This window comes from Brachionichthys hirsutus, chromosome 15, assembly GCF_040956055.1.
Source record: "Brachionichthys hirsutus isolate HB-005 chromosome 15, CSIRO-AGI_Bhir_v1, whole genome shotgun sequence".
In the NCBI taxonomy this organism is placed as follows: Eukaryota; Metazoa; Chordata; class Actinopteri; order Lophiiformes; family Brachionichthyidae; genus Brachionichthys; species Brachionichthys hirsutus.
The window spans coordinates 7,643,731-7,661,811 of NC_090911.1; the positions used below are offsets into that span (position 1 = coordinate 7,643,731).

At 45.3% G+C, this 18,081-nt stretch overlaps 2 protein-coding genes across 2 annotated transcripts; one reads left to right on the forward strand and one right to left on the reverse strand.

The window, feature by feature from the left end:
* The first annotated feature begins 4,811 nt into the window (after positions 1–4,811).
* On the forward strand, positions 4,812–5,923 carry LOC137905028 (insulin-like growth factor-binding protein 1). Its single transcript, XM_068749250.1, has 4 exons — positions 4,812–5,160; positions 5,283–5,386; positions 5,556–5,684; positions 5,798–5,923. Exons 1-4 carry the CDS (start codon positions 4,812–4,814, stop codon positions 5,921–5,923), a joined length of 708 nt encoding a protein of 235 aa, XP_068605351.1.
* Positions 5,924–7,772: 1,849 nt separating this feature from the next.
* LOC137904405 (insulin-like growth factor-binding protein 3) lies at positions 7,773–12,194 on the reverse strand. Its single transcript, XM_068748582.1, has 4 exons — positions 11,819–12,194; positions 10,390–10,640; positions 9,370–9,489; positions 7,773–7,898 (listed from the first exon to the last, which is right to left on the reverse strand). Exons 1-4 carry the CDS (start codon positions 12,192–12,194, stop codon positions 7,773–7,775), a joined length of 873 nt encoding a protein of 290 aa, XP_068604683.1.
* Positions 12,195–18,081: the final 5,887 nt, after the last annotated feature.

Sequence of the window (18,081 nt, forward strand, 5' to 3'; positions counted from 1 at the left end):
TTTTGACCAGATCAGTCACAAACTACGATCAGCATCATGTAGAAATTGAGGCCCTGATTTATGGTGCAAGCACACGTGTAGATATCCACCGAGGCACACAAAACAGGACACACACATTAAGTAAGCATGCACAATAAGCACACAACTTCTGCAAATGCACGACTTTAGCCTAAGCCTGTCGAAAAGGCTGACACCTTTCTACGAGGTGCCTGAATCCGTCGTCTTTCAGGCACACATCACTGTTTTCCAGCTTCTTTTTGATCATTTCATTTAAGCTACATTTGAAAAATAAATACAGTTTTAGCACCTCAGAAACAGACTCAGACTTAATAATATATCTCAATAGCCTATATCTTTGTCATCGTAGATCTTGATTTGCAAAAGTGTAAATACATGATGTTTTTTGCCTTATTCAATGAGCTTACAGTGATTGCAACCTGCCTTTTTTTTAGATATATTCACTTTGATATACAGATCGTACTTTTTGTAAATAGCCAAAAACTGTCAAATGATTGAATATTTTGTAATAAAGGGAATATTGGTGTATAAAATATCAAATATGCGCACAGTATGATGTATAAAAATGCTTTGCTACCGAGATCTAAACGGGTTTGGGGCTTTAATGCTGTAAATGTTGTAAATTATTGTGCTGTAAATTTAGGGTTTTCAATCTCAAACAAAATATTCGTTCGTACCCGAGACCTGAAGCTCACGCAGTACAGCCAAAGAGTTACAGCCACTTTTTCCTTGTTATTTCCAAGGAGTGAAATTTCATTTTACACCATAATTTATAAATCTTACGGTAACAGCTGTCTCTTTCTCTACAGCAAAATATAGAAGACAATGACACAGCCATCATGTCATGATGTCCTAAACAGACACTTTTTTTGGGGAGGTTCACTCGGATAAATCAACCAATACCTAGCCTCTTCCGCCATTTTTACAGCCTTGAAATCCACGTCAGTTCTGCTCAGTTAATTTACAACTTGAGCTGAGTCATGGTGTTGACGTATTTTATGAGCTCACACTTCAGGCCTCCAGTTAAGGGGGGGGGGAGTCCAAGCTGACCATTGCTGTTGCCGAGTTCCCTGAATTCATGTTGACATTAAGCAACAAAGGGAGTCCGAGGTGACAACACGCACCTCCCTGCTGTCATCAGGCCCAAATAAGGTCAGGATGACAATCAGGTTGTGACGTCCATGAATAGTTGCATTCCATTAGGTTAGACCAAAGTCTGAGTAGGTGTTTTAAATGTTGGCAGGATACTAACAAAAAAAATGAATCAACAAAAAAAGAAAATAATGAGATTATATCTGTTATCTGAGTCTTTCAACTCGAGGGCTCTGGGTTGGGAGCCACACCTGTGTGTAGTTTAAATGTCCTACTTTGGCTGTAGTTGTGAACGTGATCGTGAATGAATGATTGTCTGTCTGTAGATGGAATCAGCTGGGGGCTGATCACTGGGATAAGTTGCAGCTCCCCAGGAAAACCGCACAGGAGAAGCAGTTGTAGAAAATTCATGCATCTGTATGTTGACATTTTTATTTGAATTTCTTTGTTAACATTTTTTTTGAGGCTTTAAAAGCAATATAAAGTTTTGCCATGGTTTTTACCACAAACCCACATATTTATTACAGAACCAATATTTTATATTAGAGGACTTCAGCTTCCACCTGTTTCAGCTCTTCCACCTGATTCTAATAATCAGCTAATGAGAGCCTGGAACTCCAGAGTCTCAGAGGAAAACACTGTCTTCCCAGCTAAATGGATGCTCTGCACCAAAATGTAAGTTTCAACCCACATTTGTTCTGCTTTATGTACATTTGGAAAAATTTCCAGTTAAAACATCTTCATTAAATGGGCCTTGTGTCAGTATGTGAAACAATAACATGAATGCAAATGAGCAGAGGCCGCACCTGGAGCCAATACAGGAAGAGTGCGAGCAAGAGGGTGAAACTGAAGGAAGCCAGCTCGGCGGGGAGACCAAGAATGTGACGGCAAGAGAGGAGAGTGGCGATTACGAAGATGATCTGCTGAAGGTCATGAGACCAAGGCGACGCCCTCGTTTTTGCAGCCAAGGGAGTCTCCCTCAGATGCCATCAATAAGTAGCCAGCAGGAAATCACAGCGAGCTTCTCTGCATCCAGTTTAAGCAATGAAGGGATTCCACCCAAACAGGCGAGCATAGGAAATGAGAGGCGGTCTAGTGGTGGAGAGCTTCGAGTGAAGGTAAGAAGTCTGATTGAATATTTGGCAGGACACTCAAAGGGGAAGGGGATGACACTCTGTTTGTAAGATCCCCAAGATCACATGGCAAAAACGGACATCCCCTAAACCGCCGGCGCAGAAGAAGAGACACAGGAAAAGTCGCAAGGGGTCATCTTCATTTGTGAGTTTTCCCTTTTAAGCAAAGTTGTTCACATTTTTAAGAAGCATGGATTATCTTGGCAACAACGTCCTCTGCTGTGTTTGAAAGGAGTCCTTTCCCGTGTGGCTGGAGGACCTGATGGTGAACATCGAGGAGGCGACGACCCACCAGCTGGTGTTTGAGTAGATTGGCGATGCGGACACGGTTTTACGCTGATGCAGTAAAGTCCTTTTTTTTTGCTGTTGCAAGCCAATGAGAGTTGGAGTTTTGTGTTCGTCCATGTTCCCATTTATTTGCTGTATGCACTGCGGCATGACAATGTTTTCACCCTTTTGTGTGTCAGCGTTGATTAAATTTGGATTCAATCAAAATGTTTGTCACAATGTTTTTTATTAATTTGCTGCAGTATGGAAACTATTTTCAGTTTCCCTTTTTTTGTTGGCGCATTAAAACTTCAAGCCAAGCAACTTCCAGCCCTTTCGCTTTTTTCAAGTTATCTTTTTCATCTTAACACAACATAAGGTCCCTTCAGGCAGTTTAATGCAGACAATTTAAAAAAAAAAAAGAAAAATTGTTAAAAGGTAAAGAATAAAAACATGACATTCAAACTGCCTGCGTTGGGCTTCCTGTCTCACTAAAGAAATTGTTCTAACAGAGTTGCTTGGAAAATGTCACAAACTGGAAACGTGTCCCAGGGTCGTCAAAATTAAGTAGCTGGAAGCTATTTATAGGAAATCAACATCTCTGTTTAGGGACAATAAAAATAGACAGATGGAGAGAACAAACAAGACGAGGAATGAGGGAGAGCTGACTCCTCACTATACAGTTAAACATCAAGTTCCGGTTGACAACATTTATTTATATTTAAGTATTGTGGAACTGTGACAAATATAGAGTATGTAGTCACGTTTTTCATGTGAAGAAAATATAAAGGCAAAAAGGAGCAGTCAGACAAAAGTACATTGAATCTGAACTGTCCTTTCCTCTGCTCTGTTTTTGTCACTGTTATTATTCCTGAATGTCCATTTATGCATCACACAAAACTATTTAGTGATTTATGAAAGGTAAAGGGACAACAGATGAAAAATAGCCTTTTGGCCAATTCTGGCACTTTTACAGAAATGTTTATTAATGTGCGCTGTCCCTGTTGATTAAACGAATGGGAAAAAAAAGGGATGACCTCTGTTTTCTAGGATGTAAAGGGCGAGCCGTTGATGGGCTACCTGGGGGGGAGGGAAGGGCCGTCGCTGATCCCTCGAGTCGGCTCTGGGAGGAAATCAAGAAGATTTGGTGAAGGGAAACCGGCAAGAGGAGCATTCTACCGCCAGCACAATGCTCCAACCCACAAGTCCACGGTGGCATTGGCTGCCATCCACGAATTCAACCGACGGAGGCCCTTTTCACATGATTCAGCGCCTTTGGGATATTTCCTCTTTGCAGAGATGAAGAAGGAGCCCAGTGGTCTCCATTTTGACTGTGATGATGATGTTTTGGCTGCTGTGAGCCGTTTTCTGGAGGTCTGAGATCTCAAGCTGGGGATCTCTTCCACAGTAGCTTGAGGTGTGTGAATATAAGAGATGTCAACTTCTTCTGAACGGACTTCTGCCTGCAGCTGTGACTTCATCAACTGTCCCTTGTATTTGTACATGACCGCAGTGTTAATAAAAACGATTTGAGCTACTTGGAGTACACAGAAAGAATGGTGTTGATGTGTGTGACACAAATAGAGCTTTGGCCTTTGCTGTACATATAGTTACGACAAATACTACACCTAAGAAACAATCGCTTGCTGCCGCCGTTCCTCTTCAGACAAACATGTTGTCCTCGCAGTGCAACCTGTAATGGCGGGGTTACGCAACGCTAAAGGTGAATGATCTTGTTTGTCAGTCTGCCTGATAAGAGGATCCTTCACCAAAGGGACAAATAAGGTTTTAGTGCGGAAAACAGTGTCAAAGTAAAATTCTGTCCGCATTACATCATCAGATAAGTGTTGATCAAGAAAGATCAAAGTGTTTAAAATCCCACAGGCTGTAACGTCTTCGATTTAGCGCTGTCCTCGTTTGTCCTTCATCATGCTTCACTGACGCACGTCTTCAAAAGCTGGTCTTCATGCAAGTGTTGTCCTAAAGCTCAAAGGCACAGATCGGTAATGTGCTCCCCCCCGAAAACAGGGTTGTTTTGATGTGCAATCACGTCATGTTCTAGTGTCAATATTGACGGCAGCCCCAGTGAACTCAGATCCACGCACGTCCAAGCGGGGTCGTCCACTGTTTACAGGAGCTTTTTCACAAATTTGTGTGGCGCGTGTCAATCATTAATGCCTCTGGAGGCCAGATCTCCATATAAATACTGCTGGTTCGCAGAAACCAGGTTAAAAGGAAAAGTGCAGTCATCGCTGAGCAGCAGAGCAAGTCTTAAAAAAAAGCAAAAAGAGATTACTGAAAATGCCCGGATTACACGAGAAGCTTGTACTGGTCGCAGCAGTGTCAATTCTGCTCGTCCTGGTTGTGGTGAGGACGTCCCCGGTGGTGGGGCCGGAGCCCATCCGCTGTGGCCCCTGCACCCAAGACAAATTGAACAGCTGTCCCGCCGTCCCGACGGACTGCCAGCAGGTGCTGAGGGAGCCCGGCTGTGGCTGCTGCATGGCCTGCGCTCTGAAGAAAGGAGCCTCCTGCGGGATTCACACGGCCCGCTGTGGTGAGGGTCTCCGCTGCATTCCCAGGGCCGGTGAGGCCAGGCCGCTCCACGCTTTGACCAGAGGCCACGGGGTCTGCACCGATGATCTGAACCAAGGTAGGCTCGCAGCTCCGTGGCTGTCTCTCTTCACAATTTGTCTTTTGCTGCATTTGTGATCCTACTATAAACAGACCCGTTCTAGCTTTCATTTTCAACTCTTATTTCCTTTCTCTGCACAGAGAAAGTTGAAGTGGCTGACCATGACTCTCTGGGTCTCAACATCCCTGCTGAGCACCAAGACAACGCAGAGCTCAATGCCATCCACAAAGTACTAGTGCAACAGGTGAGGGGGGACTATGAAAAAGACTATGTTCACCATCTTTCCACTAGAGGGGGCACTTGGTTTTGAGGAGCTATAGATATTTGAGAGAGAGAGAGAGCGAGAGTACTAGGATAAGTATGAAGTGAATCCATGCAGTGTTAGTATAGTATTTCTCTCTTTTTTTTCACAGGGTCCTTGTCACACTGAACTACAAGCAGCACTGGACCGGATAAACAACTCCCAGAAGAAGATGGGAGAGGGGTTCACAACATTCTACCTCCCCAACTGTGACGTACACGGCTTCTACAAGGCCAAGCAGGTGAGAAATATGAATGACCTCACAAAATCAAGCTCACGCCACCTGTTGAGATTCACCTCTGTGCTCCTGGGCGACTTATTCATTCACCTCTTTTTCCTCTCTTTCTCTCCCAGTGTGAGTCATCGCTGGTCGGACCACCCACCCGCTGCTGGTGTGTGTCTTCCTGGAATGGGAAGAAGATCTCAGAAACAAACGACCTGCTCGATGACTCAGAGTGTCACCAAGAAGGCACCCGCTGAAGGACCGGCTCCGTTGTCACCGTTTAACCTCACACACACACACACACACACACACACAGGCACAACGAAACGCCATTCATAACTTGAAATGAAGAAGAAGAAGAAGAAAAAGAGAGTGAAATAGTACTTAAACAAAAACTCACTCATTCACCCAGAAATGTCACGGCCCATTTCAGAGTGCTTGGGGGGGTGACATTTCCTCTGGTTTTATTTACATGATGTATGTATCTATCAAGTCTTATTTATTCAACGCTTGTATATTCTCACATTAACCATTTGTCATTTTTAGATGTTTCTTTTTTTTTTTTTATATGTTTGCCTATTTTTGTGATTGTAAATAAGGCAACACTGTATACATTTGTGTTTCTGACTAAATAACTCCGTTGCTCACAACCACAGATCTGCAGCTCTGCCAAGCCCTCTTCAAGATCAGGTTTTTTTTATTTTTTACTTTTCATTCATTCAGAACCGGAGCAGTGCGCGGCACGAAGCGACACAGCCCCTCATTCATTCAACATGTTGACATTGTCTGAATGTATCTTCATTGGCGTTTCCTCAATGGGTATTGGGGGGGGGGATACTTAAAGTGCCACAAGCATGCGCCTGGTGGCCGAGCACAAACATGTCAGGACTCACCCGAAGCCACCGTGAGGTTTGGGACGGGTCGTTCTGCATTTGTCTACCTCCACTAGTCTCTGCAGGCCCACGGACTTAGCAGAGGATAACTGAGGGCTTTTCTCATTTGCATCATTCTCATTTACGTGTCTTATTTTTGGCCTCGTCGAGCATATGTTCAAGTATTTATTATTATTCATTTGTGTGTCGGTGAACCTAAATTGTTTGTGAATGCTATTTACCAGGAGTGCTGCTATTCTATTATTGGTTTTTTTGAAACCGTGTACATACTGTTGTAATTCCATGGCTGTGCATCCTATTAAAATGCTATTTAATCAGCATGGGCTCCTGTTTAAATAAAAAAATTAAAAAATGGAAGGTTTTACGGCAAGACAAGACAATAGAAGAAAAATGCAAAGGCTGAATAATTTTATTCTGCCTTTATTAAGTAAAAAATAGACCTTTCAGGGTTGCATTGTACATGCAAATAGCGTGTTTACTCAAACCAAGGCAAGTGATGAAAATGATCACTAGCGACACAGAGATCAGAAATAACGCTTTATGGCCTCTATCCCAAATGTTTCGTTTATGCAAAGTGACAACAGAACAGTAGCAATCACACAACAGATTCAAGGAAATGTCCATTTGTCTGTAGCTTGAGAACAAGACTTGAAATACTTCAGGAAGAAATGGAATTCATAGTAAGGCTACACACACTCACACTCCGAAAGACCGACATGCAAACAAAGATTTTATGGTTGTTGTGGTGACACATAATGTTTAGAACAACAATTACAACATCACTGGCATTGGCACATATGCAAGCCACTTGGTTGTGCGTGCGCGAAGAGCACGCTCATCAATATTTGAGACAAGTACAAATGTCTGTTTTTAGAGCCAGGCTAAGGCCTCTGAGCTCGATGCTTTAAGTTTATCCTCTTCTCTGGAGTCGTCCTTCTTGGGTCAAATACAAACAGCTTATGAAGGCTCCATCCATTATAAAAAAAACAAAGTCCTGACTGTATCTTGAGGCCTTTTTTTCCCACCTGGTACTCTTCCTCTGTTCCTTCCGCCTCGGAAAAGGTCCCACGGACAACAGATAGGAACAGCAAACATCCATTTATCGGCCGAGCCATCTCTTGACCTCTCTCTCCCAATATCCTCAGCGTCTACATTTGCTTAAAATTCTTTGTGCGCTCTCACCCTCCCTCCTTCCCTCCATCCTGCCCTGCTCCTATTGGCTCTCGGAATTGTAGTACTGGCTGTCTCCTCGCTCCTTTCCATCAAAGCCTGGCAAAGGCTGCCCGTACTTGTCCACGCACCAGCAGAAGCCCCGCTTTCTGCCTTTGGATGGACGACACTGAAAGTGAAGGGAAAGGGATGAGGTGAAGGTGAAGGAAGAGAAAACTAGGGTGAGGAAGCAGATAAATGTGCAGATCCAGGTGAATGTGCAGCATTATGGGTAACAAGGCACTTTGCTCAACCAAGGAGAACAAGAGGCATTAATGGGCAGATTGTGCTGAGTCGATGCAGCCTTGGCTATCCAACACACTGTGGTATTTTGAGCTGCTTTTATGGTCTACCTCCTGTTACACACACATATAGAGACCTTTAAGGTAAACAGAAACCTGGTAAAATATTTGCTTAGTCCCATTTGTGAACAACTGAGAACCGAGATCTATTTTCAGACGCTGGTGGCCAGTGCGAATCATCTGTTGCTGATTATACCCCACAGCTCCAAATTATGGGTACTACAAATGACTTACAGAGTCTGTGGGGCTACCCAAGGACTGTTATTTTACTGCCAATTTTACTAAAGGTCAGCCTCCGCTCTAGTAAAACATGCAGCCATTCATTTCAAAGGCTGGCGCGACGGCGCTGCTGCCCCTCAGAGGAGGCCGAGCCGATCAGGAAGGAGGGCACCCTCATTCACGTTTCAGCAGCAAGGGTGGACTGAAAGGCCGATCTGAGCCGGAGCAGGGCTCTCATGCAATGCGAATGAATTTGCTGTTATTAAGAACTGTAATAAGAGATGCTTTTGCATTAAAAAAAAAAAAGAAAAAATCATGCAAACATTCAAATTAAACTAACCAAATTTAAATGCCTGCCATTGCTTCAGCGCCTCAGGGCTCGTGAAGTACACTAGGTCCCACTCTAAATAAACAAAGACAATGAGCCTGGCATTATGAGACCTGTTATGAGATGATTGCAGGTCAAAGAGAGCACTTCCATTAAGCAGGAGCGACTGCTATGTTGGTGATGCAGTGGCGCGGGAGCCTTAAATACCTCCATATGAATGCGTCAGAAGTACTCATTTATTACAACCCGATCGCGGGTGAACCATGTGAGTGTGGAGATGGCTGCAGCTCTATTTCTGTGTGTGCTTCTCAAAAGTCCAGCAATTATGGGGGGGGAGTGCATTGGATGCCGGTTGGCCACCTTGACGTCTGTCTCCCTGGGAGGGTTGCCGTTAAAACGGCCATCGTCCCAGCCGTCAATCCCACTGGGGTTTGGCCCCTGTGGTTCCTGTCTCCAGAGCCAGTGGCCAGGGTCTACCTCACTGGTGTGGTGGTGCAATGATGAGGCTCTAATAACTACCATTTCATACAAGACTACAGCTACAGATCTGTAATTGGGCTGCAGGAGACCCAAAGTGTGAGTCACTGGATTTCAAATCTTAATTAATGCAGCATGTAAATAAGGAAATGATGATTTCCTTTTTGTTTTCCTGAGTGGATTCTCAAATCATTTGACACATCTCTTGAAATGGACATATGAATGTATAACATACAGTCAATGGTCGTCCTAGAAATGGGACTTTTTTTTTTTACCTGCTTTTTCTTATAGAAGCCTTTCTTGTCACAGTTCGGTATGCGGAATCCTCTGGGGTTGAGAATGTCTGTAATCTTGAGGCTGCTGAGAATGCTCTCAATCTCTCTCCGACAGGGACCCTGTGGGACGAGGGGACACCCCCAGCAGTTAATGTACCTTCACCAAAACCAAAACATCTCCAAAATATCAAGACACTCAAGAGAGAAGAAGCTGATGTCAATTTTGCATGATATCTTATTTTGAAGTGTGATTTTTGACCCCAATTTTCAGTTTGTTGTTAATGTTTTATTGTTTATTTTATTTATTTTATTTATTTTTTTGATATGATTCTTGCAAGCAGGCCACCAATACAAATGATCATAATTCCCCAGCAGAAATGCTTTTGCACCTTTAATGAAGACGTTAACAAAGCCGTGTCGCACTGCATCGCACACCGCCCTGCTTGTATAAGACCCAAACAATGGTGGCTGCAATATGAAAGAGGGGATGAATGAGAGATTAATTCATTTTATCAACTCGCAGCAGATTAGCAGTTTGCCAAAGCTGCTTAGAAGTCTTGAACTTTAAACAAAGGATGGAGGATAAGTTGAATTCAAAGAGTGCCAATGTGCAGCCAATAGGCTTTACCGTTCAAGTAGTCACAATCAAAGCAGCCCCGCTACCAGTGTGTGCTCACTTCTCTGGCCAAAGGAGAAGATCAAAATAGCAGCAGGGCTTCCCAACAGGCAGTCTCTTAGGCCAATCCATCATTTGTCGGCTCCCAGTACAGCCGGCACGCGGACGCCTTGTGGCCAAACAACCGCCTGACCCAGGTCAGCCGCAGGGCCATCGTGCCCGCTCAGTCCCATGCCATTCTACTGCACATGATGCCTGCCAAGCATCAGCACCGCCACCCAAAACATTTCATCACCCACAGGGGGTGGGGGGGGGGGAGAAAAACACCAAAACACAGAGGAGGAGGAGAAAAACATTCCTCCAGTTTGCTCTGAAGACAGAAAAATATTGGTTGCGGTACTTACATAATCAGGCTCCTGTTTGGTCTCCAGAGAGAAGTTTTGTTGGTCTGTGATCAGTGGTCCCGGGAGCTCCTCCATCTTAAAGCTCTGGGTTCTCTTCTGCTGCTCCCGTCCGAGCACTTCTGACTTGGCAGAGGGGAGGAAAGGGTGAAGCGGAGGTCTCAGGGGTCCCAAGGGTCTGTGGGTGCTGTACAAGGTCTGAAGGCCCGGGCCGGTGGAATTCCTCTCCTCGTCCTGAGTCTCGACGTTCTCTACTGAAGTTTGGGGAGGACATGCATTTGATTCACGACACGACACCCAAGGATGCACAATCTTCCGAATAGAAGATATTTATTTGATGCTGATATGTGCAAATAGTTAGATTCTGTCATTCAGATGATATATCGGTTGGTGGAAACATTTGATTCTGCAAGCTGAATAGTTTTATCCTCTCACAATTAAAATAATCCTAAAAATCAACATTTAATCTTTGATTCAGGGACGTTCATGTTTTGTCCTTGCACAAATGAAAGAACTCCATCCATCCATCCATCCATCCTCTTCCGTTTTCCCCTTTGCAGGTCACGGAAGTTGCTGGAGCCTATCCCAGCTTGCTATGGCAGAGCGGCAGGGGCCAACTCGGATACGTCGCCAGCGCATCACGGGGCCACACATAGACAGACAATCACTTACGCACGCACGACGCACAATTTGGAATAATTAATTCAACTAGATTGACTATTTTTGGAGGTGGGAGGAACATACAAACTCAGATTTAACAGATCGGATTCACATCCGGTAGGCGTCAGCGCTAACCACTACGCCACCATACCGCCCTATGAAGAAACTATTTTGGGTGAAATCAAATGTTGATTGTAGCGTAACCGGATGGGATGTAATTAGGCAGGCAGGTGTGGGAGGGAGCACCTGTGGCCCATTTGCCACTGATTGGGGGGGGGCGTATATAGGTGCCTCTCCTCCCTCGTTCCCTCGTTCCTGTCTTCGTGTTTTCCCCGTCGAGGGCAGGTTGGCCGTGGATTGTCACTGTCTTGTCTCTCCCTTTCTTTTGTAGAGTGTTTTTAAGGAAGTTTTTTAGGGTGTTAAATAAATGTTTTGAATTGTTGAATGCCGTGCTGGTCGTCGCTGTGAGCGGACCTGTGGGTGGGGAACCCGCTAAAACGAGCTGGGGACCAAAGGAATGAAAAAAATAGCTCTTTAGGTTGAAAGTCCTAAAGTGGCGTTGTCGGCAAAGGTCGGATCGTTTGGCCCCATATCCCCAACACCACAGTAGCCTTGAGCTATTTCTTTTTCTCTCTCACTACATATCATGTAATTAAGGTGCGCGTCTCCTGTGCGTAATAGAATCGTCCTCCATAATCAATTATCTAACAAGGAGGAGTTAATCCCGAGAAGCGCCCCAGAGATGGGGAAAAGGTGCGCGCACTGGGATTACCTGGCAGCTCGTTGACCGGAGGTGGTGGCCTGACGACGAGCCGCTTGTTCGTGGCGTTTGCGCAGACCCCCCGTCCCTCAAGCAGAGCCTGCAGGGGCTTCGTCTCGCCGGGCTGATGCTGGCACGTCAATCCGGAGCCGCATCTCCCGGTGTAAACGCCGCACGGCTGGCCGAAGCTCAACGCGCAAGTCGCGCAGCAGCCGCAGCCCGGTTCACGGACTTTCTCTGCGCAATCCTTGGGTAACGGTTTGCACAAAAGCCGCGCTCCCAAGTCACATGGCTCGCATTTGATGACCGGTCCGCCCGCACCTGATCTCCGGGCGAACGACGCCAGGACAAAAGTCATGCAAAGTGCGCGAAAGCTGCAGGAATCCATGGTGCGCAGCGTCCAACTGTGTTGACTTTTCACTGGGCTCTCTGTTTCACGCAAAAACATCTCACTATATAGACCCCGGTGACTTTAGTCACACCCCCGACGAGCTTACGGTGCGTTTAGGACTCCGTTATGGAGCGTCAAGGTGCCAGAAGCGAGCCTGTCGCATTTCGTTGGGCTCTAGATGTTGTGATTATTTTTCAATCTTTGATACGGTCGTCAGGTTATTTATTACGCACATCATTTTCCAGAAACAAAACCCCGCATGAATATAATGAAGCAAATGTCCTTTTGAAGAGCGCACACACTCTGTGTGTGTGTGTGTGTGTGCGTGTGTCTCGGATACAGTATTTACTCTTGTAGCGCATGGCAATATTGTGTTTTCCCCTCAGATGTGAGTCCTGTGCGTGTGTGTATGTGCGCGTGTGTGTGTGTGTGGCCCATGAAGCAGATGCACCTGATCATACATAATCTAAGAACAATTCCTCATGTCAATTATTTCATACGATGATAATGATGTCAAGTTTTTATACATTCCAGCTACAACCTTCCCCCCCAAACAATAGCTGTTATATTCATGAATTAATATGAAGTGGTTGTTGGGGTTAAATTAAAATTAAGTTAATCTACACAAGTACTCTTTTGTGTTTTGAGACTTTTGTTCTTTTCCTCGCCGACATTTTACAACCTTGATGCCAAAGAAATTGAGACGCTCTGTAAAACAGTCATAAAACAGGATGTGAACTGAGTGAAACTTTGTGGGCAAATAATCCAACGACGAGGAATTTGAGGAATTCACCTCAGTAACATCAAAAGTTTCACAGAATCTGCAGAAAGTTCTGCAAATGAGGGGCGAGGATGAAGATCAATACTGATTTTGCCCTTGAAAAAATGTAAGGTAAGACGCCGCCATAAGAAGCACGAACCACACATCAGCAGCATTCAGAAACTCCTCTGACTTCTCCTGGCTTTGGCCCATCCGAGATGGAGCGACAGAAAGTGGAAACATGCTCTTTGATCTGACTAGTCCACATTTCAAACAGCCTTTGCAAATCAGGCCTAATAACAACCATCCAGGGTGGGTTGCTATGGTGACGGGTAACCTTCATATGAGTTGTAAACATTTGACTAATGACTAAATAGTCCCGGTTGTGGGATTTCCAGGGGAAAGACATAATGTAAACTCGGCAATGGAGCAGCAGACTTCCTTGTCGCCAGTCACCTCCTCCAGCTCTTCCGGGATGGGGGGGGGGATTCCGAGGCATTCCCAGGGCAGCCGTGAGACATAGTCTCTCCAGGTCTTCCCCGGGTCGTCCTCCTGGTGGGACATGCCAGGAACACCTCCCCAGGGAGGCGTCCATGCTGCAGGAGGCATCCGAAACTGATGCCCCAGTGGCTCTCCGAGTTCCTCCCTGCATGGGACTGAGCTCCTCACCCTGTCTCTAAGGGTGCACCCAACCACCCAGAGGAGAAAACTAATTTTGACCCGCTCGTATCCGGGATCTTGTCCTTTCGGTCATGACCCAAAGCTCATGACCGTATAGGTGAGAGAGACTATAGCTTTCGGGACATGGAAAGGAAATCCATAGCCAAACACAATTCAAGGTGACTTGGTACTCAGTGTGTGCAAAAAAAAGAATACAAAAGAACACACCTTATGTACTTGTTGTAGTAAAGCAGTGGTCTCTGGACTTGTTTCTAAGACGTGTGACATAGTTGGGCCTGTTCTGGTGATTTGTCAGCGCTACAAAGCAGGACACATACCATGCATGTAAGTGAGAAACCTCCAGACTAATTACATCTGCCGTGTTTTTAGCTCCACTATTAATTGGTTGCAGACGAGTAAGGGAATAGTCCTGCACAAAATGCCTAAAATACCTCAAAAGAATAACAGCAGGAGAGGCGAGGTGTACAGTTCCTCCACTTTTGAAATATCATGGAGGCCAATGTCAAATCGGTTGCCAAACAAGCCCCTGGCGCTCTGCCGCCTGTTAACAGACAGGCCTACAGCAGAGCAGCGCTCAGTGGAATGCCAAGCATTTGTTTCATAAGCTGAAAAAAAAAAAAAGCCCGCTGACTTTCCTCCCGCTCCCTTGGAAAGGGCCACCTGTGCATATTCAGCATAGCAGAGGAGAGCGTCGGGAGCAGGGGGGTAACGGAGGAATGTCATCCCGCAGAGCAGCCACTCAATAAAGAGAGAGTGTGAAGAATTTGCTTGTGCACACACACACGCACACACACATGATATTACTGTACATGTGTTTAACATAGCCTTCTGTCAAAGTGCACACTTCAGATCCTCATCCACTATAACAATTTTGATATGATTGGAACAGATTGGATTGTCGATGAAGCTGTGAGAGCGGTCGGCGTTGGCTCCAGTCGCTCACTGTGGGTTAAATATATACCAACTACTGAACGCTGGCTTCTGGACGTCACACACGTTCTCAGTTTCTCCTTCAAAATACCACGAAGTGCTGCTCTGCATATTTTGTGAGCAGTGTTTTTGTAATAATAATGTATTAATGTGCCATTTTCATCACTGCACATGCAGCGACGTCCATAATTAAAGCTTTCCAGTTTACTGAAATGAAAATTCAGCGCTACAAGAAACACACACACCGAGGCCAAATCCGAAATGAATTTTGTATTTTCTTTATTCTAACATTTTGGTCCTCAGACCAAATTCCTGATCAGCAGCCGCGCTGAGACGCTGGCATTCTTCCCAGCTACATATCATCTTAAAACAGAAGTATAACTTTTCAATTCCACAAAAAAAGGGTTACGCCAGTGTGAAGATAATTCATGTTTTTTGCATGTAATAGTGTGTCTGTGTTCTGCCATGTCTTCAGTGATTTGCTTGGGTTGTCCATCATGTAACTTGCCTTCAAGGCGAGCCGTAAGATAAATGTCCAGCGTAGCATGACATGATATCATTTGTTTTATAGGCTCTCCTTCACTGTAGGAGTCTGTTTGAAGCTGTTACAGCTGCATGTATAATTACACACAGTCTACAACACCCACAGCAATAATTGTCACCAGTGATAGATTTTATGGGCTGGGACTGATTGCTGGGGAGGTGAACATGAATGTACCGATACATCCTGCAGGAGACAGACTCGAGCTGCAGTACTGCATGTACCCCTTCTATCTGTTCAGGGTGCTTGATTTCAAATATACTGCTTCTGCCTATTCCTTTTTTTTGGGTTGTAATATATATATATATATATTAAGTTGTATTAATTGTCTTAATCTGACCAAAAATAAACAAATCATTTAATCAATTATACAAATAGTTCAGGGTATGTTTACCTTTAGTTGAACGTTTCAGTAAGATGAAAGTATTTGGAAAAGTTACAGATTGTGAAAGACCGGCCTTTTAGTTTTTAGCATTCCTAAACCACATACTTTTAGACAATCACACAAACACACTGATTTAACGTAACTAATTCCCCTAATTTGAATGTTTTTGGGGGTTTTTTGGTGGTGGGAGGAAGCTGGAGGACCCGGATAGAACCCACGCAGACACGTGCACGTGGAGAACATGGAAACTTCTCACAGAAAGTTTGGTTTTGAACATGTGACCTTCTTGCTGTGAGGCAACAGCGCTACTCACTGCGCCACCATGCTGCCCTCAGTATTATCATATTCTGATGGATTATCTTGTGACATTGCTCCTTTTTTCCTTGTTTCCCCCCTCCCGATGTGATTTTGTCTGTGTTCAGTGCAGAGGTAGAGAGGATGGTGTTACCGTGGCGATGAAGAAAAGCTGAAGAATCTGCAGCAGGGCCAAAGCTCACAGAGTGAAAGGCACACAGTTTAATCAGCTGGAGGTCTACAGTACCCGCCTGGGTTAACCCTGGCAAGAGATCTGTGTGTGCGCCCCTCAGCCTCAAGTACAAACCAACTCTTTCTCCATTCTTACCTGGAATTTAGAATAGCGGGGGGGGGGGGGGGTGTCTGGTGTGGCACTGTATATGTTGTATGTAGGTGTGTTGTAATAAGAGGGGCGCGCTGGGACAGTTGAGGAATGAGCCTGCTCCAGCTCACATGACAAGTACCATACAGTCACCGTTATCCCCCCCCCACCCCCCCTTAGTCTCGTGACCGTCTCTTATATAATTGCCCCTGTCTGAGGTTTTTAGGGCTTTTGACTCTCATCACAGCTGAATCGGCTACAAAGGTCTCTTTGATTAATGCGATCATCTTTTCCCTTTGATTCTGCTCCGGCTGGCACACACACACCCACACACACACTCACACACACTCACACACACACACACACACACAGAGCTTCGATGATTTGCTGATTATTAGATGTGGTTTGAACGGCAGACAAAATAAAGAGCCAAAAGGGGCAAAGGCCACCTTTCATCTAATTCCGGGGTTGCTTAATTATTATTTTTTTCCGAGTGGTTTGTTCCTGGATCTGTCATGGTCCCCATTTCTGGAGACTTGGCCCCCGAGGCAATCTAAGGCTGTAATTAGGCCTTAGCGAACGGGAGGACGGAGAGGGAAGAAATCTCAGCACTCAGCCTGACGGATTGCAGAGTGCTCGGAAGTGGGTTGAGTGTGGCGCCGCTCACTTTGGGCCCTGAACCCCCCCCCCCCGACACTATCACTTCCTATGTCTGTATTTCTGTCTCATACAGATTCATATTAGGACAGGCTGCAATTAATCCTGCAGAGGCATTTTGGGGCTACAGTGTCTGCTGAAAACCAAACAGGGAACTCAAATAGTGCAGTCAATCCCAAAATTTGACTGCACAATTTTTCTCCCCAACCTTTCTTCCGCCTCAGAGGAATAGAGATGAGCCCTGCCTCTCTAATTAAGTGGCAGTAAGAATGAGAAAGAGCCCCGTCGGCCTGAAAACCCCCTTTAACTCCACATTGTCTGTAAATTGGAGCTTGATTGACAGCAACCTGCTACCAGAAACTCAATCTGAAGTTGATTGGAAATCTGGCATTTGTCGAGACAAGGCATGCTCTATGTGACAGGCTTAATGAGTTTGTTCTCAGGTCAGGAGTGTTAAAACAATGGCGCTGAATTACAGAGGCGCATCGGTGGTCGCCTTGTGGAGGTTAAAGGTCAGAAGACAAGTCAACGTCAACGTGAGTGCGACTCCTTGTTGCTTTAAGGCATCTTTTCCTGTTTGTTAGGAGTGAATTATAACACAAGTAAATCTGTGTAGTGAAGAGTGCATAGCTCCCTCGTGCTCACACACACACACACACACACACACACACACTGTTATTACCTGTGTGAAATATTGTCTCTCCTGACAGGTTACTCTGTCGTCTAATAATGTTGCTTCGTTTTCTGGACTTTCCCCTGCTTCTTTTATTTTGAGACCACTCTGCACTAAATAACAGAGGACGGGCTTCTGGGGTCTCTGCAGCTGCCACACCTGGGCCTTCACTTCCTTCCTGCCCTCCCCGGGAATTCTTCACTTTCACCACCTGCAGACGGGCAGCAGTGAGAAGGGAGGAGGAGGAGGAGGAGGAGGAGGAAGGGTCTACCTCATTACACCTTTCCTCCCTCCTTAAGCAAAGTGCTGTAATTTCATTCCCGCTCAACACCATTCAGAACGACCTGTCCAGGCTTGTGTGGAGGTTGAGTCCTCTTTTACTGCAACTCACAGACGAGACATTGGACACGTGCGTTTTGGATTTGCGCATATGCATGAAAACAGATAGCCAGAGATGCACGATACATTTATGTTGCTGAGAAAGAAGTTCATTTTGATGACGAGGAAAACAAGGCAGGTCACACTTGTGCAGGTTCACAAGTGTTGTGTCACTGGCGTCCTCTGCTGGCAGCAAATTGAACTGGACGTTTCCCCTGCAGTGATTTTAAAGTGTTTCCTCATAGCATCACGCATCGTGTCAT